General features: G+C 40.8%; 1 protein-coding gene across 4 annotated transcripts; it reads left to right on the top strand.

Annotated features, from left to right (window-relative positions):
* The first annotated feature begins 3,444 nt into the window (after positions 1 to 3,444).
* On the top strand, positions 3,445 to 22,253 carry LOC143458674 (diacylglycerol kinase delta-like). Of its 4 annotated transcripts, none has more exons than XM_076955520.1 (31): positions 3,445 to 4,406; positions 5,239 to 5,371; positions 11,907 to 11,957; positions 12,187 to 12,249; positions 12,698 to 12,778; positions 13,337 to 13,441; positions 14,431 to 14,563; positions 14,989 to 15,095; positions 15,283 to 15,408; positions 15,684 to 15,783; positions 15,920 to 16,082; positions 16,151 to 16,259; positions 16,456 to 16,595; positions 16,667 to 16,843; positions 16,981 to 17,140; positions 17,270 to 17,545; positions 17,764 to 17,857; positions 18,090 to 18,240; positions 18,414 to 18,574; positions 18,732 to 18,794; positions 18,914 to 19,031; positions 19,125 to 19,241; positions 19,342 to 19,543; positions 19,666 to 19,816; positions 19,888 to 19,994; positions 20,072 to 20,208; positions 20,312 to 20,513; positions 20,603 to 20,719; positions 20,788 to 20,905; positions 21,066 to 21,196; positions 21,455 to 22,253. In XM_076955520.1, exons 1-31 carry the CDS (start codon positions 4,315 to 4,317, stop codon positions 21,533 to 21,535), a joined length of 3,966 nt encoding a protein of 1,321 aa, XP_076811635.1. In that variant the 5' UTR covers positions 3,445 to 4,314; the 3' UTR covers positions 21,536 to 22,253. The 4 variants fall into 4 exon arrangements, with proteins under 4 accessions (XP_076811635.1, XP_076811636.1, XP_076811637.1 ...); XM_076955521.1 differs by having other exon boundaries at positions 3,446 to 4,406; positions 20,791 to 20,905; XM_076955522.1 differs by lacking the exons at positions 3,445 to 4,406; positions 5,239 to 5,371 and adding an exon at positions 8,656 to 11,282.
* The last annotated feature ends 105 nt before the right edge of the window (positions 22,254 to 22,358 follow it).

Genomic DNA, 22,358 nt, shown 5'->3' with positions numbered 1-22,358 from the left:
AAAAGGCTTGCTACGTGACTCTAAGTGGTTTTCAAGACCATCTACTTATCGCTTGTGACGTCACTGTAGTCAACCATGGATAGATTACTACAGTAATGCACCGTCTAAAGTCTAAGCTATTATGCTTATTGGGTTAATATGCTTCAGGGTTTTTATTAATGAAACTTGAACTTGAAACCCAAAAATGTAATTTATTGGCATCAAATTTAGTGGCATTTGCTAAGAAGTACACTAATTTCTTCAAAATTGGTTTTATCACATTATTCAAGAGTATTACGTTTAATTAACCAACTTTTGCTAATCTACCATCATACAGCGCAATTGTATGATTGCTATCTTGCATGTTTTAAACACTTCGGGCTTTGTCACTTTTTCCTGCTCAATTGATTGTTTTTGAACATGCTCTTTATTGCGCTGTAATGGTTAGCATCGTTATTGCTGCGCACGGTTAATAATGGATGACGTAACAAATGGTAAGATAAAACTCTTGGGCGGCACTTTGCGGTCGTTTAACCTGGAAGATGGTAAAAATGTAAACAAGATATCAAAGAAAAAGGCAAAGAAGTTGTTTCTATCCCACTTCCATCCAAATATATCAAACAAAAATGATGCGATGCATAGCTTATATAGTCAGGGTTGCCATACCGTCCTTATTTATAAGATTTGTCCTTATTTTAAAGGTCCGTGTCTTAGAAAATATGTTTGTCCTTATTTCTAAGAAATGTCCTTATTTTCACTTTCGTCCTTATTTTTAGGGCGGAGGTGGGCACTTTTGTCCTTATTTTGGGCATTTTGTCACCTTACGATACCATTTTGTACCAAAGAGATACCAAAATTATGAACATGCAGATAGTGTCTTGTTTTTTTTTTTTTTTTTTTAGGAACATTGGTTGCTTTCTCTTGTTGTACACTGTTTAAGGTGGTATTCCTCGTTCGTTTTCTAGTCGTCCTTATTTTTGAGTTGAGACTGATGGCAACCCTGTATATAGTACATGGAAATATGCACTTCAAAGTATTCTGCTTGGATGATGAGCTGTAATTGGCTGGTGTTGAAGGTCGATGTGAATGTTAGGGCAGGCAGCTATACAGTCTCCATAAACTTGCAGCCCTTTCCAAGACCGAACCATATCGTTGTTTCTGTTATCTGTTGTTAATATGTTTTTATTACAAGTTTTTTACAACTATACTACACCATCACACTGTCATTGTCACGTTGTCATGGTTACGTCGCCGTTTAGCGTCGTGTTGAAGACCATTGTCATTGTTATTGAATAACGCTTGTCAGTGTTAATGAGAAATTACGATTGTGTCATCAACAAAATGCCCTCAGAGTGATAACATAACCAAATTGTCCTAATTAATTAAGTTTCTGTTTGGTTATCAAAAGTTTCAAATTCCTGATTGGATTACAAGGATCATCACTTGAAGTATGACCTACGATAGATTAGTCGAGATTGTTACATCCCAGTTAGTGATAAATCTTGTCGGTTTCCGGAAATTGACGTTTGACCTTTACGTGTGAGTTTATTCTTTAAAGCGGATAACTGTAAGCTTTGTAAGCTGCAATAATGAAAGAGCTACACAAACTTCAACATGAAAATCGACATTTAAAATTTATAAACTATAATTTACCAAAAATACTGTATTACATCTAACAGCAGTTACAGGTTTAGGTTAAGTCATAGTCAAATGATAACTTGAGATATAATTTCACCTAAAGTGAGTTTTGAGATTGACATCTGAATTAATTCGCAAAAAACAGTTTTGAGTGAATGCAGATTTTTGACCTACAAAAATAGACCATGATAGCGATAGCGCTTAGTGACGTTAGGGAATTTGCAAAGGTTTGAAAACATCCCACAAAGGATATAGATTAGGTCTCTTTTCAAAAGCACATTTCTTTTAAAATTATTTTATTTTTACCTCTACACTGCACTTGGCTTTTCAAGTGTGGTAACCCTTCAATTAAAAAAGCACATTTTAGTGCGTTTTTAACTTTTCTTTCATGAGAAAACGCGACCACTTATAGAAATGAGGATACAGAGATCGAAAGATCTCAAAATTCTTCCCAATACAGGCGATTTTATTCTTTTCCGGAATCATTGTTGAATCATTGAGTCATTGTTTGGGTTTGCTGCAATTTGGAGTGAAAAACGGTACTATAGTTGATGGCAATGACAGACTTGGTGTAACGCTTTTTGCAGAGTTTATAATGTTCTCAATTGGTAAAATTCCGAGGGTAACACTGGACCTGAGATGTCATGATGCAGACAACTTGGAACATTTCTAATCTAACAAAGAGATATTTAAATGCCAAAATGGCCGTTTGCGTTTACGGTGAAATCTTTTTGATACCGGGTTTGCATCTTAACAATCCACGTTTAAAATTATATTCTCTGCAGCTGTGTATGCGAAAAGCATTTACCGCAGTTCCAGTTTCTGTGCACTTTTTTCAATAACAAAACTAAAGATAAAGTGTAAGGTGAGGCCTACGACGAAGATCACATGAACATGTGAACCATGGCTGTCCCAAAAATCCACTAGGCACGACCCTTTGCATATGTTGCCTTAACCAAGTTATAGGCCTAGAGGTGATATTCTATCAAGATTGACTACGTTTAAGCTAGAACGTAACATGAAAGCAATGTTGGTGATAACGGAAACTTTACTGTCGGCAAAGCATTGACGAACATTGCTTTTGGCCACTTTTAAACAGAAGTCGAAAACTTTTGAAAAGATTACTACAAATAAAAAAGACAATAAACAATATATTTGTCGGACAATGAACGCAGATGAACTCAAACGCCAGGTGTGATAATTTTACTTGACGGATTACTGACTGCTTGTTGCCTGAAGCGGTCGGTGACTCGGTGTAGTTTGAACTTCACCACAAATCGTTTAATTCAGTCTTGCATTGTGTGTATGGCCCTGTTTAAAGTCGGCTGTGAATCCACGCTCTTTTACAGTGACCCATTTAGTTCTTGTATCACTTACCACGTCTTGTGTGTTCATGTAGGAGCTTGAGTTATGATTTGCGTGAAGTCTGCTTTGTGCTGATTGTTGTTGAGGGTTTGTGTGCTGATGGTTTATAGTGATATTGTTTCATTTGATCAGCTTTTCCATTTCGCTCTGTAGATCGACTTGAATCGACTCGAAACGAGAGTAGCTGATTTTCGTACTTCCTCATTAATTGTCTGAGGTTATCAAGCTATAAATAAAATTCGAGACATGAACTTAAACATACCAAATTGATTTGAACAAAGGCATATGTTTTGTTTTCAATGTTTTTACTTTCTTACGATTTTAATGTTTGACTTCTGTCTGAGATCATTGAAGCGTGGCGGTTACGTCATTATATAAACCAAGAATATTTTTTTCTCTGCAACTCACGGCAGTGACTGTCAAGTCATTCAGAAAATTTTATGCTAGCGTTAAGTTGCACATGGAACATGGAAGATGTGAGATGGATCGAAATCCAGAACTTCATCCAATAAGCTAGCTTCACTGGTGGAAACGGTACTGGTTTGGAAGTTCTACAGCTGTGTGGATGGTGTTTTGTTGCTACTGTAACTACTAGGCTTAGTTATGTGTTGCTGTATAGGCGCTGTGCATACCAGTAAGTCTTAAAAATTAGCCTAGGCCTATGTGATTGCTTCAAACATTGACATAGTCATTGATTATCTGTAGGTTTACAATCTCTATCGACTAACTTGGTAAGGCACCAAGTTGCTAAGACAGGCCGTTTACGTGCAGCCTTACCTGGTTAAATACAAGACTGAATACGGTGATAAAGTTTTGCTTTCTGAAAGTGAGTACGTTTCAGTTTTGTAGACGAATTTTTGGAAATTTGTCAGTTTTTTTCTTAGTTTCAGCATCCACAGTGTTTTGGGTTTAGCCTAGTTTAATCAAATAGCCTATACCAACACTGCCAGGCAAGTAGGCTATACCTCAGTGAAGGAAACCTTCTTTGGTCAAAAGTAGATTTCAAACTGGTCGAATGAAATTTTAGAAATATTGGTCCCTAACCTAGACTTTTAAAGGCAGAAAAGAAAAGTGGAGCTTAGTGGAGAAGTGCATAACTGTGTGATTCATTTGTTTACGAGATTCTTGCTACCCAAATTGTGACATCAAAATCATTTTCATTTGGTGGTTCACTAGACCAAAAGATGTTTATTTATGTACAAACAGAGAAAGATTTAAGTTGACAATTCCATCGTTTTTCTCACCATACTATTAGTGTTAAGTTAAACAACAGGTTTGTATAATTTTATTCGCTAATCTAAAACTGTAATTATGACTTGTAAATTGTTTTAAATGGATGAAATGCCGTTGAGGGCAGGCAAGAAGAAGTCAACCAATTTAATGCAGCAACAAGCAAGTAACTCCAGCAAGCCTTCTACTCGATTGTGAGTTCGCCTTCTTATTCAAAATTGTAAACTAACACATTTTATGACCATGAGTGAAAATATCTTTTTGATTTAATTTTGTTTTCCTTCCAACAGAATGCTTATCTTTTCATAAAATAATTTTAGACATTTGTATACGTGTAAGTTAATCGTGTCAAGCTAATACTTAATAATACTTTTCATGGCAAGTTAGACCATATATAAGTATATGTACGTGTGGTATGTAGTCAACCAACTGTCTGCAGTCCTCCAGCAGACCAAGTTATTTAACATGGATGTAGCTTCACAATAGTTCCCACTTTTAAGCACCTAGCACTTTCGACAGAAACAAACGTTTCGGCGTAACAGATTTTGTACCGTAATTATTAAACGAGTTGGATTTTAGAAGTAGGGTTTAATTTGTTTCGGTTTCATTTGATCACAATTATATCGTCACCGCCTTAATTACAGCATTGTTCATCTGGTTATTTGTAATACCAGCAGGATTTGTGTAATGAAGTGATAAGGTTTTATGATTTTTGCGTCTACACAGTGGCATTGTGAAGAAGCCCATCGTTCATCACTGAACACTCCTTGGTAGTTGATGTCATGTAATGCAATTCTGGTTTTGCTCAAAGTTATGTGCTTGGTTGAGATGAGCATTATGTTGCAGCAAACATTGTTTTGGATGTTGTCTTTGCAACATGGTGTTGTTGATCGTACAAAGTTCGAGAGTTTGTTTGCTCAGACCTCGTTAAGCCCATACACTAGCTCCCTGTTTAGGCAAATTATGCAAACAACAGGCGATGTCATGCTCATGACTTTGATAAACTTTTTTATCGCTCTTGTTCAGCGAATCAACGATTAGAATGAAAGAACTGCCCAACTCGGTGACTCTGACGTCAGAAAGTGACGATGAGGAGCAGGATGATGAAGGAAAGCTGATTATGAGGAAAGTCTCCACGCAGAGGCAGCTCCAGAGCAAGGTAAATCCTCACATTTTCCCCAGTTGCATATTTCTTGGTTTTGTGTTCAGTTGCATTTGAATGATGTCTTTTTGTATACTATTTGTGAAGATGTTTGTGTTAAACTGGGTTTAAATTTTTTATTTGTTTTGAACGGATGAATTTTTTACTGCTAAGCCATAGCTGTTGAGGTTGTTAATCATCAATTTTTTACTGAAAAAATATCATATTAAAAAACTTCCTGTTAGTCTTTGGCAGCCTACTAATAAAATTAGTATATTTAAATTTATAAATATTTTTGTTAATTTCCCCGTTGCCTAAATTGGCAAGATGTTCACGCCTCCTGCGAGTCTATAGTTAGCAAGTTGCGTGGCAAAGAAATGTAAGTGGGCTTGCGTGACCATCAAAATCTTACTGTGCTTTAATTCAATGCACAAACCAGCAACACGATCAGTGCCAGCGCTGACATAAAGCTTCACTTTTAAAGGGTGAGATTTGAGCGGGGAAAGGGAAATCATTAAGCTCTTGCGGTCTGCGCTTTAATGTCAAACGAGCTCGTAGAAAGCCCGAGGCTTGTGCCATAAATAGCCCCTGATGCCTTGAATGATTCACAACCATCGCACAATGATGTGAGGTTAATTATTTATGCCTTGCTCAAGAATATAGATGTTATTACCAGGAAGCGCTCGCAAATGAACGTCTCCTTTCGCTTCTATGAGTAGATCTCTTTACATACGATCATTGCACAGCGTTGTAGCTGGTGGGATTAGATCAGGTTTCATATCTCCTATTATGCGGGTGTACATCATCGGAATAATCCATTTAACTACATAATTAAAGCTTTATTACTTTCGTGGGAATAATACGATATAAGACACCCACAACGATATGATCACGTGATAAATCGTCGTGGTACTCTGCGCTGCGACCCTTCACACCAGATATGTCGTCTGTAATGCAAAAATGCGTAATGGGGTTTCCACACATCTTTCTATTTTCCGTTTTAAAATAGTTAACAAAAGGAAAGTCCTTTTCGATGTAATAAGCGTGCTACGTCGCATTTAACTTTTTAGTGATTCATGCCTCTATTACGTCACAATGAGTCCGGAAACGTCACGATTGGATAGGCGTTATGAAAATACCAAGATTGAAAAAATATGAGAAACTCAGTTTGTTTGACTAATGAGCTTTGTTATTAAAATTTCTCAGTTTTCTTAGTCGTCATTTATATCCAATTTAGAATTTTAATTTAGCGATGTTTGCGCTCGATCGGTATTTGTGTGTGCGATCCATATTCCATTGTTTGGCCGTAAAAATTGATATTTCTATGGACTTACCAGGTCGTCTTCCGCTCTTTGATTGGTTGAATTTCACGTCAATATTTTGCTTAGTCAGTCCAACTAGAAACATCTCCCTTTTAAGCTGTCAATTTGTCTGGTTGTTTAGCTTTAGCTGTGCTGCGGCCGGAGTCACCATACGCTGGTGTGTCCGTGACCTATTTTCCTTTATGATTATGACGTTTTGAGACGTCACAATATCGTACTTGTCTCGCTTGACTTGTTTCGATGATCGTTCGGCGCCCCAGGGAATGGTGACCAGCAACGAAGTTTAGAAGTGGAAGTTCTCTTCTAATAGGAACCTTCTCGTGGGAAAGTTGCCTCTGCCGTGGACTCAATTCTTCCAAATTCGACTCAGCAATAAGCTTCCTGTTCAAGAATTCCAACCAATCACAATTTGTGACACATTCTCGATTCAGATTAGGTCAGAAAATGTGCAATTCTCCCAAGTGTAGTTATAATAAGATGAATGGCGGTGAAAGCATGCTTCTGTTTGTAAAAATACCCTCTGGTAGGCCCGCTTTCCCAAGAAAGACCGGACTTCCTGTATCCCACGGCTTCGTTTTATTTAAAGAAGTGATTCTACAGAGGTGTTTCAATTTCCCCCTTTTATAGAACATCCTGACGTTATGAAACCACTCATGTACGCTAATGATTTCAAAACACACGTGATTGTCGCTTGTTACGCTGCAAATTTGTTTATTATCATAGCGACAGCTACTTTGGAGAATCGCTTGAGAAATACTAGTTAATGATCGACCACCATTGCTTTATACCATCAACGTGATCAGGCTGTTTGTCTTTCCAGGTCATTGTCGTTGGGAATTATTATAAATTACAGGGCTTTGTGGCGAAATAATATTGACTCTTCCGTTAGATCGGACTCCGATGGTAATTTTCCGCCAAAAAACAACATCTTTGCCTCGGCGTATTTGTTATTGCAGCGAATGACAATCACCCAATTTGATTTCGATCTTTCTTTGATTCAACGCCGGCACAGTTATGTGGTCATGTACACTTTGAGACCAGTTTGTTTTTCAACCAACTCAGCTATTTTTATCCCAAAAGTTTCAGACGAAATCCTTTTCACTGGAATTTGACGCGCGTTGAGGATTAACAAGATGTGACGACCAACAAAATCTCATAAACATTTTAAAGTTCGCACAATCGTTGTATATTGCAAGTAATGTTTATTTCCTACTTGATGGCGCATTAAAGATACGCAGTTGATAATTTAAACGACTGCATCAAGCCTCCAACATATACCATCCCCAAACGATGCCATGAGCTCGGTCATTATGCGGTAGTTTTTGGTTAAAAATAAGAAAAGTATTCGTATTTACCTGAAAATCAATCTTTTTTTATCGATCCCGAAAGTTAATTATACGGTTGCTTAGTCATTGATGACGTACTGAATTTCGTAACCGACTCTAATAATAGAAGAGACGCATAAGTTCGTGGTTTCGTTTTCGGACAAATCTTCTGGTTTCTTTAGTTACGAGAGAAATGTGTGCAGTTATTTTTATCGCTTATTGCCTTTGTCTTTAACATGTTTTTCTGGATCGTTGCATCGGAATTCATTGTTTGTATGTTAAGTCAAGAAAGGTCTTTTTATAGAGTTTCGACTTCACATCGCCCTCCACAAAGACAGATGCTTTTAAGTAAGAAGCCGCTCTATAGCTGGCGATCTTGTGTTTAGATATCATATAAAATTTCGACAATCTTGTCGCATATCGTATAAGAAATAATTATTTCTTATATTATTGATTATAATCATAGGTAACAGGTCGCCGTGTGATTTAAATGTGGAACATTTATTTGTTCTTTTTAAATACGTTTTTTAATATGGTAGTTTAGCTTTTTGAGTTGCGTATACTTCTAAGCATCGTGCAATATTTTGTGGTAGTTCTGCCCACCTCAGGGGGCGCATTTTGTCATACTTTCTTCCCGCCAGACGGCGTCGTTGAATACAAGATGGTTTTTGAATGACGCGTCAAAGTAATTGCCACCATTGATGACGTACGAGGCAACGCGCTGTACAGTAGCACATGGAGGTGCATTCTGGAACCTTGTGTTATTTTGTGTCATTATTACTTTATGCTTGCTAAGTGGGTCAGATATTTTTTACCCTCAAACCGTATTTAAATTAATCTAAAGTTCTAAACCGTCATAGCATGAGCGGAAAAGTAACTTTTTTCAACTCTATGACGTCACGATGACGACAACAGAGTGACTAATTTGCCGTAAGTAAGTCACGCAGCCCGTTGTTAAAGATAGGCGGTTAGGTTAGAAGGATTGTTATGCAAAAAAGTCGATTTAAGATATTTCAGGTTTAATGGAAGGCAGTTTCAGGTTGGGTCTAAAGTTAGATTGACAAGAAACCATGAAAAATAGCTTTAAACCGACGATTTTGTCCGGTGAAATTGTGGCTGTCTCAAGACAATCCACTTAAATCTTCGTAGAAGCGCTTTCCATATTATGACGTATGCACCGAAGGCGCTTATGATTAAAATCCCACCGAAGCTTTGCCGTTGTTATGCGCATGAATAGTAGAGTATATGACCGATCCATCCCGTTATAGATACCCACGGTGCGTGAAAATGTCGATGCTAACTCAATTATCTGCCGAAGCAGCCTCTGTACCGCAGAAGCATTGGACAAAGCTGAGACGTGTTATGGCCGATGTGCTTGTGATGCCTATCTGTTAATACTCGTTATTGCGAACTGAATCTATTGAGAGGGTTATTTACAGTTAGCCGCAGTAAACAGTACGTCATCATACGTATTTGATGACGTGTGGATACGTAACTGTTAGTAAGTGGGTGCTATGCTTTGTTATTGACTAAGGCCAAGTTCCTCCCACCACGCTCGCTTTGCATAACAATGGTCTTTATTACGTATCGAGTGTCGTTATTTATAGCTTATTTCGCTCGTGTTAGTGACCTCGTTGTAGGGGTCAAGTGTGTTGATGATAGCAATGCGGTAACTCCATTCACCCCGTGGCTTGCGTGTACATGTTTGTGACGTCATAATAGGAAACACTACGAGCAAGTCTTCTTTCATCGATGGATGAATAATTGATGGCCTCGGATGGGATCAGGATGACTCTGGATCAATAAAACCAGCGGTTTCCACCCCCGGGAAAGCAGCTTAATGTCGGTCGTGCCAAATATAATCCTACGCTGACACCGGTTCGTTCTGTGACGACAGAACGCCGCGCGTATTATCCGCGCATCGCTGTCATTGCTTTCAAATTATTTCTGGTTGAAATTCCTCTTTGATGTCTATTGTGGCTTTAAGCAAAGTTTTGGCATGAAATCGAATTTACTTTTCCGCTTGTTTTAAACTTGCAGCTAAAAATAAACCATTTAGGGTTGTTTTGCACGGATCGGGGGGTAGGTAACGAGCCTCGTTTACCGGCTCCGTCAAGGCTGAACAGATTGGAATTTTCTGGCTTTAAAAATCATTTGTTGTCTCACAGTCGACCTCGTTATTAATTATAATGATTCACTGTTTTTTGTCATGGTTTCGAACCAATTCGTCGTCTTGGTTGCAATCATGGTGCGGGAATATCTACATTCTACAGCAATGATTTGAACATTTTCCTGCACCAAATGCGTCACAATCCTCATGCGTGACGCGACAGCTGTTACACGCTTGCAACAGTGATCTGTACTCAATTGTTACGTCACTATGTGAGATAGCTGCGTGTATTCAATGTAGATTAAATCGTGCGAAGTCGCATAAGAGTTTGTCCTGGAGGCCTTGCTACGCCGGATGCACTCGCCTGTGTTTCAGTGAAAGCACTCACCGTATATCGAGCCAGCTTTTGCTAGCTATTGACCTGCTGCTTGTTGCTCCCCTTGAAAACCTTTCATCTATTTTGGTCGACTAGCTGCACGGGCGCTTTCAGCTAAGTCGACCGTCCATGCAGACGTGACAGACGATGTTTTCGAACAAACATCTCATCCACACATGATTGTTTTGTTCTTTGAAACTTCGGTCGCTAATAAGATGTCAATTGTCAACCTCGTAGCTTTGTTTTGTTTGTTGCAGAAGCGAGGTTTGATTTCTCTTATCACTCAAATATACCTGGTTATTTGTCCTCTGTGAATTGCGCGCGATATTAAGAAGCGAATGATTCGCCCAGGGAATAGATAGGTCGAAGAATTTCATTATCGGTGGAATAATAACCTTCGTAAACAGGCGACTGTTGCTATTTCGGTCGCCTCATTGTCACAACCGGTTAGAACCGATGTCAGCCTTGATTATGTTGATGTGGTAACATTTATCGTTTTCCACACGCGACCAATCAAGCGAATCACGGCAACCACGTTTCTATTGTCCTGTAGATATTTCAATTAATTATATCACTGAATGGATGCGAGTAAAACGCGCACGACCTCTCTCCGTCAGTGCTATTTATAACTGCTCTTAACTGGTCGTACGTGCAACACGGGTGCAAACGTATTCAAATGAACTGGCCAGCCTGCAAGCCTGGATAGCTATCTGCACCAGGGAAGGATTATTTTGTCGCAATGTCGGAAGTAGATTTCCGTCGCAAGTTTCACGTGGAATGCTCCACGCAGCGAAAGGTGATGAACCGGTGTGAAATTTACTGGAATAAGTTCCAAGTTATTTTAAAACAGGAAAGGGAAATGTTTTGGTAACTTTACGGGAATACTTTCATGTGATGTTGCAGTGAGTACCCAGAGCTACTAAAGTTTTAAATTAATCCACGCAATGTCGTAAACCTTTAATCTATAACTGAGCTCTTCCGATGCTGTGTGTAAGACTACACAGACAAGCTCGTACTTTGAGGTTGCGGTATGTTACATCATAGACATTTGTGGTAGCGTGGTGTTTGCTAAATTGTATCACTTCGTGACATCTGCCTACATGCGTTTAATTTTTAGAGTGATGGGTGCATTAAAAAGGTTTATGTATCGACCGAAACGTATGACAGATAATATGCTTTCTGCTGTTTTGGCTTTTGTACCCATTCAACGTACGAGTCGTAATTCCAATATTCTGCTTCTTATAAAATTAGACTTTAAGATTTTAGACTGCGCACATGCGCTGGTGTTTTGGTTCAGGTTGCAAAATTTTGGATCAATACCTTATCAAACGTGATCGCACAATGGCTCACTTTTATCTCGATAAAACTTCTATATATAACTTGGTTTTAAGTTGATCTTTTCACCATGTTTATTTTCCAGGCCTGCATAAAGGAGGGCTACCTACAGAAACAAGCGTCTATGTCATTCCAGGTGAGGTTTGTAAATATCAGCGTCAATTCACTGCTTTGCTTGTCATTTATTCTCTGAAATTCTTCGGAATTTTCGATGTCTATATAAAGCTTACAGTTGTTTAGTTTGTGTGGATTAATTTTCTATCTTGCGAGCCGCATGTGTGCTGCTGACACCCAGTGACCTTCGAACTTGCAATGCGGTGTACAAGGTGCCTAATAACGCTGTCAGTTGTTTCTTATTCTTCCAGAGGTCGCGTTCACGATACTTCAAACTTCGTCCGAGGAGACTTTATTTTGCCAAACACGAAAACGTAAGTTACAATATTTTAATACAGGATGATGCCTCCACGTAATCGAGTGTCATTTGGTAGCTCTTTGGTGTCCATGGCAACATCATTGCCCAGTGTGACAAGAAAACAACACTCTTTTGTTTGATTTCACTATAGCGTCGGAACTTCATTATGACGTAATAAAAGATTTCACAAGATTACATTTTGTTTCCGGTCACTTGTTTTACAACTTTAATGATGGAAAATATGACGTTTGAATTCTGACGTAATTATTGCTTGAGGCCACAATGATTTATTGACAGCACGAGCGCGAAATGTTGCGTTCATGGAAATCAGTGTTTGTGTTATTAACGGAGAAAAGCTCGCACTGATTCACGCAACATAATTTTACGGCAATCTTTTCCATGTAGTGAATGCTCTGATTGGTGCAAGGTTATTCGACGCTTTATCTTCGTTTATTTGCTCACAGTCGGAGATCTTTGATGAACTTGACCTCACAGACTCCAGCGTGGCAGAGAAAAGTACAAAGAAGGTCAACTGCACATTCTCGGTGAGTGGGAAGTTTTTTCTTTCGCAAATTTTCCCGTCCAGTTCCAAATTTTTAACTTTTTCCTGTTCATTGGCGCGTGTTAGTAACATCTGACTTGAATTTTTCGTCCCCACCGCGCTTTTGCGGAAAATAAAATGATTGATAATTTAATAATTGATTTTTTGAAATTCGACTGTTTTCATCTTTTATTTTCTACCTTGTAATAGACACAGGCGAAATAATCACCTCGTCTATTTATTGTGCACGTTTATGCCGAAATTCGATAGTTACGAGACATTTTTGAAAAGGCATAATTTTCGATCTATTTTTAGAGCGTTCCAAGATCGCTCTGAGCGTACGTTACGTACCGTAGGTTCATATGGGTTCAATGTGGGCTAATGTTCTTAGGCGCCAAGTCATCAATTTCCATGTCTTATATTTCATCTACTTACTCGTCTTGCTACAATTTCTTTTTGGCTACAGTTGGCTTTTTCTCCAATTATTCGATGGAAACGGAGACTTTTTGCTCCAAATTTTAGTCACAGACCAACATTTACCTTTGTGACGCGCTTTTTGCAGATCATTGGCCCCAACTACAACATCATCCTTTGTGCGGAATCCCGCAAGGAAATGGATGAATGGATTTCCGCCATAAAAGCCGTCCAAGCTCGCGAATTTTACTCGGTAGGTCGAGTGTTTCTTTTTTTATGACGTCACAGCCCAACACGTGCGTAACTTTGTGTGAAATGCTCGCTGTAGTGTTTGTGTTTGCATTCTGCCGTATCTGTGTGACCGAGTCTCTCGCGTATGTTTGGTTTGAAAACAACCGCGCGATGGAATATAAACAATCGGATCCATCGTAAAACCTTCCAACATCGTAAACTTTGCAAAGCGGGTATTTATGACACAGTTGGGGAAACTTTTTCATTTTGTCTTCGTGGAAAAATTTCTACAAATCACAAAATATTAATATTGTGTGCTCCTCCACATCGAAGCTAGACCCTAGTGATTGCCTGATTACGAGTATTACAATAGAACGATATGATCTTTTAAAGCTAAATTAACAGGTTTGCTCAGCAAATCAACCTTTGTTCGGTAAACAATTGAACAATCCAAGTTATTTGCCTTACTTTGTGTCGTCATAATGCCATTGCTCAGCTATTAAACGGCCGTGCACTTGTAAGAAGGGATTGTTACGGGGCAGAGATCATTATTACTGAAGAATAGAAGCTGTCGTATAATTGTTTTGTGCTTTGCGTGGAGTAGTAGATTAAGTGCTGAAGTTATTTTTTGTTGCCATTTTAAGCGTTAAGAATAACAGGAAATGACGTCATTTTAAGAATATGTTAGACATTTTTTGCAGCGCTTCAGCCATAAAGTCACTTTTTTATTTTGGGATTTTGAAAGGTTAGTTGCCCAACGCATCAGGGTATTTCGGTCACATGCGCATGAATTTCTGTTGTAGAGTTCCATCTTTGAAATACGAGTTTAGTTTTCATCGCAAGATTATCTCCAAAACAAACGATAAAAAGCATTCTGTGCGGTTTTAGTCTTCTATATTTATCCTGTAATCCGTGCGTAAAAGTGTCAGTCTCGAAATGGTGAGTCCAACACTGTTGATAGATATCAAGTGTCCTTGCACTGGTCATACAGCTGTCTGTTCTCTATCGCAGCCTCATCAAGTGTACATGGACAACTTCTCAGACGGCCACAACTGGTACGCCTACACTCACAACCGCCCGACCTACTGCAATGTCTGCCGTGAGGTGCTGTCCGGGGTCATGAATCACGGTTTATCATGTGACGGTAAGCATTCATATCACGAGCATGCATTGTTGTAATATACTAGCCTTGGTTTTATTGCGGGAAATTTAATTTTTATTGATCCCTGTAGTTAGCGTCGTAATTTTAACGAAGATTAACAAACGAATATCGTTGTTCGCATCTTACGCCAGAATATTGTGAAGTGAATCGTGATTATATTTGGGGAGGTTCTTTCAACAAAGCTTCAGACGCAATTTTGACTTGGGAAATAAAACTCCTAAAGTTCCATTGAACTTTCCTTCCGAATATTGTTCAACAAACGCTATTGTGTGACGTAACTGATGCTATTTTCTGCTCGGAATTGTTTTCTTAAAATATTTTCATAATCCACGTCACAATAGTTTTATTGTCGTTATGAATCGATGGGGGGTCGCTATTGTTATTTTAACGAAACTATGACTACGCAGTTTGCAAGTTCAAGGCCCATAAGAGGTGCGCGGCGAAGGCGACCAACGGATGTAAGTGGACCACGCTGGCCACCGTCGGCAAACACGTCATTGAAGACGAAGACGGGGTAAGTCCCCTTACTCAGAGTGACGTCACAATTAAACGATTGTTATATGCTACGTAACTACTGTATTACACCTCAGACTTTTATATTTTAAAGCGAACTGTTTGAGATTTTAGTTTTTTATGCAACGAATTGATTCTTCTTGGGAAAATGAGTTAATTTTTGGGACTATTCTCTGTTTTTTTCTCAGCTCTGGATTCCACATCAGTGGTTGGAGGGCAACCTCCCCGTCAGCGCCAAGTGCGTCGTCTGCGATAAAACGTGCGGAAGCGTGCTCCGGATGCAGGACTGGAGGTGTCTCTGGTGCAGATCAGTCGTAAGTGACGTCATGCGTCCTCCATGACGTGCTGCATGTGTTTGCGATCGAGCATTTGACGTTATTGTCCATGGTTCCTTGTTAATCTAACTTAAATGTTATAACAAAGTAACCTAAACTTAGTGTAAATCTAACTTTAATTTAACTCTAACTTGCAACTTCTTACATACTCATTCCCTTCACCTGACCGCCTATCTTTAGCAACAGACTGCGTGCCCTACTTACTCTGTACATATTATAGCGTAGTATCTCATCTTAACACATCACACACACAGGTGCATACATCTTGCAAGTCCCAGCTTGGTGTGAAGTGTCCTATCGGGTCGTGTAAGCTTTCCATAGTTCCGCCCACCGCTATCAACTCCGACTCCGACGGTACGTCTCCTAACACTTTGTGGCGCTGTTTTCCGTATTATTGTTCCGCTTTCGTGTCGTTCCCCAAACATTAATTGCGGAAATACTGTATCCGCCGAGGAAACTTTTAAATGATGAATAATTTACTTCTGGTTAGATTACTGGCAGGCTGTGCCCTCTTCGAACTGCACCAGCCCCTTGCTCGTCTTCGTCAACTCAAAGAGCGGGGACAACCAGGGCGTCAAATTTCTCCGCAGGTTCCGTCAGTTCCTCAACCCGGCGCAGGTTTTTGATCTCATGTGCTCGGGGCCACAGATCGGGTGAGTGTGGCGTGGCTCCTGCCGTCAATTTGTCTTCATCCTTTTAACCATGCCACCTGCTAGTTTAGGCTCCAGATGTTCCGCAAATTCGACATGTTTCGTATTCTCATTTGTGGCGGAGACGGTTCCGTGGGTTGGGTTTTGTCGGAGATGGACAAACTCAAATTATCCTCAAAGGTAAATTTGCCCGCTTGTGACGTCTATGGCGGTTTAGTTTGTGACGTAAAATTTTCATTATATTTTTAACGACGATTGCGATCGTTGTTAAAAGTTACTGATCCATCAATAACTAAGTAACAGCAATGCGCTTGTAATCAATTTTTTCCCTGCTAACTTAATGATTATTACTAACTGCCAACATTGACATCATCAGGCTCAGGTTGGGGTATTACCCCTTGGTACGGGCAACGACTTGGCCCAAGTGATGGGTTGGGGCAATATGTGTGACGACGACACCCAAGTTCCATCCATCATAGAGAGATACGAACGAGCCAGCGCCAAGTTACTGGACAGGTGGGTTCTACTACTGACGCCTGGCTCGCGACCACGACACAATTAAATTTGTTATGCTCACAACGTTTCAGGTGGAGCGTGTTGACTTACGAAGGGAAACTCCCTCTGACGATACCAACGGTCGTGGACGAAGCACTCGATCACAAGGTGCTTCAGCTTCCTATGACGCAGTACGAGCACACGGTGGCTGACCACCTCAGCACCATTCTGAACTCGGACAAAACCTCCAAAGTCGTCAATTCCGCTTCGTACGTTGTTGTTGTGCGATTTTTTTGAAATATTTATCCAATATTTTGCTACTTCCGTCTGCCCTTAACTAAAAATCGATAAAATTTGCTCTCATTCGGTGATTCACAATGGTACGATTGTTACGTCACAAACGCAGTGTGTTATGCGAGACGGTGAAGGACTTCGTGGCGAAGGTGGGTCAGGAGAAGAGCGGAGATGATGAGCTCCCTCTCAAGTGCCAGAAGCTGGAGGAGAAGTTGGCATCCCTCATCAACACTCTCTCCACCGAGAGGAGACTCGCTGAGCTCGAACAACAGGTGAGAACTATGACGTCATAATCACTTCATCAACTTGAGTAATGTGCTGTTGGTCATTTATTTTGTTAGCCATATGGCAACAGTGACGCACGTTGTGATTGTTTCGTCATAATCGTGAAACATTTTTAGAGAGAAGAGGAGGGCATAGTGCTCCCGTGTTCCGTCCCATCCTGCGATGCGGAGTCATCGATGCGTGATAAGTCGGTTGCAGATCGGATGGAAGTGGAGAACGTGAGCAAGATCTTGGAGGATCTACCGCTCTCTCTGCCTCTGGATGCTGCAAGGGATCAGATCCCTGGTGTCGTCCTCACTACCGATGACTCTTCATCAAACGAGATCACTTTATCCAAGTCCGGAGCCACCAAAGAAGCAGAGGATATAGTCAGGAAGGATAAACTGATGAAGGTGAAGAAGCCACTGATTTAACTTGAACCTTCCGCGAGCGTTGTCATCATCTCGTTTTGTTTATCGTGAACTGATTATTTGTGACATCAAGCTATTGATGTTGTCATGATGACGTCATGCTTGTTTGCTGAGTGACGTGTTTACCTGTTAAAACTTATCACCCAGGTTTTACAAGCCACTGCGTCTTAAAATATTTTGAACACTTTATGTTTCAACAGAGAACAAAAGTGTTCGAGCAACGATCCCAGCTGATGCTGAGAGCGAACAGTCTGAAGAAAGCGGTGCGACAGATCATAGAATATGCCGAGAACGGTAAAAAGTTGATCGAAACAATAGAACCCCTGAAACACGAATATACACGCACCTGTACAGTTGTACGCTCTGTTACTTCTAACTTATCCTTCACTACGACCCATCCCTGAAGTGTATGAATATGTGAAAATATTTATGAAATCAATTTGATATCATTTGTCGTCAGATCTATTACGTTTAATGTATTATGACGTGGTCGCTTTAAAATGCTCATCTATGACTTCATAAACAGCGTTGGATGACCAGAATCATCCAGGTCTTCAGAAGAAGCTCTCTGTTCCCTATGAAGAAGAAGAAAGCGTTCCTCTGGTAAAAACCTCATTTGTCGACTCCCAGCAGGAGGATGTGACGTCAGCGGCGAAAGAAGCTCTTAAAATAGACACGTTAGTGCGCCTTTGTGTTTTAGTTGTTCCTGTTTGTTATGTTCATCTTTACTGTTATGTAACATCAGATTGATATGAAACAAAATGTTCCTGGTTTGAAGCGGGATGAAGCGGTTTTATCTTGAATTCGCGACTCTCGATCGTGTTTTACGTCATCATTTTACTTTTTTCAGGTCCCCCAGCCTTCTTCTTCCCCCTACCGCCCGCCCCATGTCGAAATCGGCTCCCTCCACCCCCACAACGATCCACGAAGCCCCCATGTTCGAGAAATACACCAGACAATCGTCAGTGAGCCCGAACCCGACGCGCGCATCGGCCGCCACGCGCAGAGAAGGTCGGTCATTGTTGTAGCTATGGCAACCTCTTGGAAGTCTGTCACGTTCTTTCGTATCCTGAATATTCTGCTTATGATGCTATTTCTAAGTGGTTTTGGTTTTAGCCTTTGTTACCAAACAATCGGTATAATTGTGAAAGAATCGTTTTAATTGCAGGTCTCTCGTCTCACAGCATCCGGGAAATTTCCAGCTTTTCTCAGAAAAAATCTTTTTCGACGCGTAAGTGCTTTCATCTATTACGTCATAATGATCTTTTCTTGAAATAAGTTTTTTCATTAACTTCTACGATCAACGTCATATCCGTTCCGTGTCATGACCTTGCCGTGTTTGTTGTTCAGCCATCAACCCGCTCTATAGCGCCCACAGCCGGAACAGTTTTTTGAGTCGGGTCCTGCTTGCGAACGCTGATGCTCTATGCGCGCCTGCCACACCGCTACTACAGACCGACGACTCTGTGTAAGGATTTCTTCGACCATATCATAGCACAATGCTGTAGTAGCAGCCGATAGAAGCAGCGATTGTCAAGAAGTTTTTTGTTTTTTACCGCAGCTTTAACAGTTTGTTCAGTGAGAAATGCGTCATGAATAATTACATCGGGATTGGACTCGACGCAAAAATCACTTTGGACTTTCACCGAAAACGCGAAGAAAACCCTAAAAAATGCAGGTGGGTCGTCCGTCTATGACGTCAGAAATGATACAGTGGCTGTCGAGATTTGCTTAGATGCCTATGTTGCGGTAATGTATTATGATGTCTATGTGCGCAGCCGCACGAAGAACAGGGTGTGGTATGGCATGCTCGCCACCAAAGAGTTCGCGGTGAAGACCTACAAGAACCTGGAGCAGCGCATTAAGCTCGAATGCGACGGGCACCATATTCCTCTCCCGGCCTTACAGGGCATCGTCGTGCTAAACATCCCCTCCTACGCAGGGGGCGCCAACTTCTGGGGCTCCAAGTCAGCAAATGAGGTGAGTGCGCCATTTAGCGGGAAATCTCTAAAAATTATCAATAAAGAAAGTTTTTTTCCAAAATTCTTTGAGCATTCTTTGAGCTGGAATTGTAATTTCAACATTTCATCTCGCACCCGCAGATATTCCTGGCGCCGTCCTACAACGACAAGGTGCTGGAGGTGGTGGCGGTGTTCAGCACTGTACAGCTGGGCATGGCCATAGTGGTGCCTGACGGTGTGCTGCAGCAACACCGCATTGCTCAATGCAGGTCTGTGAAGATCACCATATTAGGTAAGAAAGATCACAAAGCTGCCGCATAATTACGTCACAAGCGCCATTGTTGTAATATTACGTCATAATAGGAGATGAACCGGTTCCGATGCAGACAGACGGGGAAGCCTGGCTCCAACCACCGGGCATAGTGAAGATCAAGCATAAGAACAGAGTCCAAATGCTGGCCAGGGACAGGGTGGGTGCTTTGTTAAGTCATAACACGATGTATTGTTGCGTCATAACTGTCCAATAATGTCGTTTGTTATTTCACAGAGGCTTGAGGTTGCATTGAAGTCGTGGGAAGAGAAGCAATGGGACCGGAGCCAGCAGTCAAACTTTGAACTTCTCACGGACAATGAAGTTTTCATGGTCGGACAAATCGCTGAAACAGCCACCGCCATTGCCGCGAGGTATAATTGACCCCTGTAACCCCCAAAAACTTGGAATAAACCCCGGTTTCTCACTCGATTGGCATTTTTCATTGTTAACGTCATACTGTTGTTTGTGACGCAGCGTAAATGAATCGATTGGCGATGACGTGTCATTGAAAGAAGAGCTTCTCCCTTCCGTCTCCACCCTGCTTCGTCTCAACGTGAAATTGCGCCCTCAAGGGAGAGTGACCAAGATGGCAGGTCACCACTTGGTGGCAGAATTTGTGGTGGTAGTGCTTGACCTCGAGGCGCAGCTGGATGCGATTTTAAGCAGAAGGGCGCAGGTTGGACGGGATTGTCAACTATTTTTGTAATTGATTACTTTTAATTATTATGTCATGAATGTCGTCATAAGTTAACTTTGACCTTTCAGGATCTAGGTCACGACCTGGCCGAGAAGTTCGACAACTGGATCGGGTGGCTCCGTCGTGAGATAAAGAAGATTAAGCAGATTAAGTGGCTGAGTCAGGTCGAACAGAACAACGCAGAGGTGAGTGCGCGAACCGTGGTGTGAATAACTCGAAGCGTAGTGAAGATGACTTCATCGTCTTGTTCCAGCAGTTCGCGGAGAGCATCCCGCACTCGTCGAAGCAGATGAACCGGAACTCGAGCGGTATGTTCAAGATATTCAAGAAATCTTCGTCCAAAAAGGAGAAAACGTCGCTCGACTCCGATGGTAAGTCCCCTCCCCTCCTATTTTGACGTCATAATCAGCGGCGCCGGTTAAGGGCGGGAGCTATTTACTTTGGGATACTTTAGACTTTCGGGATTTTTCGTTTATTTGCGTTTTGTTTATTCGCGTGTGACGTAACAAACTGTTGATTGTGACGTTGCAGCGAGTAGCTGGAGCTCAGACGAAGTCGTGTCGTGGTTGGATCTTCACCATCTGCAGGATTGCAAGGAAGCGTTCATCAGAAATGACGTACAAGGAAGACAGCTTGTTAAATTGGAGGCTTCAAAACTAAAGGTACCGTCGTTAATTGTTACGTCATAAAAAAGATTTTATAACGCCATAAGTGGATTGCCGTCAGATAGAAATTGGTCGTACAAAATTTATGAAGTAAATTTAAAACCATGCAAAGTGTTGTAAATGTTTGTTGCTGTTGAAACAATGCATTGTTCACGCAAGATATCGCCCCATTTCGAATTCTTTTTTCGTATCTTTGGATTATCTTCATGATTCTTATCACGGTTGATTGCTTAAACTGAAAATTTTTTCTCAAAGGATCTCGGGGTCACCAAACCAGAACAAATCAAACGGGTTCTCTCCGCCGTCAAAGAACTACACGACCCATCTAACCACTGAAGCGTTTCCTCCACCCTTTATGACGTTACATATTGCTTTTTCTCGATTATTACGTCAATTGTTTTTATATTTCTATTATCAAGGCCCCTCTATCTCAATTGTTAATATCCCAGCGTTGTATTGTGGCCGACAACTGAACTCGTCGATCGGGTTTTCTTTCGATTTCTCGCCGTGTTTTTTCTTTTCATTTCCCGCGTCGTTATTTATGTGTCCACGGCTCCGGAATACTGCAGAGTTGTGCAAAGTCTTTTGACCTAAACCCGGACTAACCCTACCCAGTCTATGACGTCATACACCGATACACTTCAACGCGTTTCACATTCCGCTTCTACGGAGATTGTTGCCATTGGCAACCGCGCCAGGCGTCGTTGGGTTTCTAATTCCGTCATTTACACTGTGCGTTTCTTCCTGGCGATTACGTTTCGTGCAATAACGTCACGGTCCGGTTACCGCAACGTTTTGTAGTATTATTCCTGGTAATATCGGGAACTTGCTCTACCGCAATTTCACATCGATATTTTTGTCACCGCTATATGGCGCTGCTGAGCAAGCCAAAGCGGTCAAGGCTCTTGATATGACGAACGTCATACCTACATTTCGGTGCTGGTAGATTTTAAGTAAATGCTCGTTTTAATGTTTTTGTTACTTTAATTTCTCTAGCTTCTTGCTACTCAGAGATTACAATATTATGTTTTCCTAAATAAAGCGATTGTTTGTATTTCGTCTGCATATCGCTTATACAACATATAAGACTATTCAGTGGAAGTCGTTCTTGTTACTTAGCGAAAGCCAACGCTGTGTCAGAGTCTAACTTACTTCGTTT

The sequence above is a fragment of the Clavelina lepadiformis genome, chromosome 5 (assembly GCF_947623445.1).
Source record: "Clavelina lepadiformis chromosome 5, kaClaLepa1.1, whole genome shotgun sequence".
NCBI classification, from domain to species: Eukaryota; Metazoa; Chordata; class Ascidiacea; order Aplousobranchia; family Clavelinidae; genus Clavelina; species Clavelina lepadiformis.
This window is presented reverse-complemented; position numbering and strand designations above follow the sequence as displayed.

Bases quoted from the DNA above. Each gene is read 5' to 3' on its own strand.
- LOC143458674 (XM_076955520.1), top strand. From the start codon at position 4,315: ATGGATGAAATGCCGTTGAGGGCAGGCAAGAAGAAGTCAACCAATTTA. The intron at 11,958-12,186 runs GTGAGGTTTGTA...TTATTCTTCCAG, and splicing joins AAGCGTCTATGTCATTCCAG to AGGTCGCGTTCACGATACTT. The intron at 12,779-13,336 runs GTGAGTGGGAAG...CGCTTTTTGCAG, and splicing joins AGGTCAACTGCACATTCTCG to ATCATTGGCCCCAACTACAA.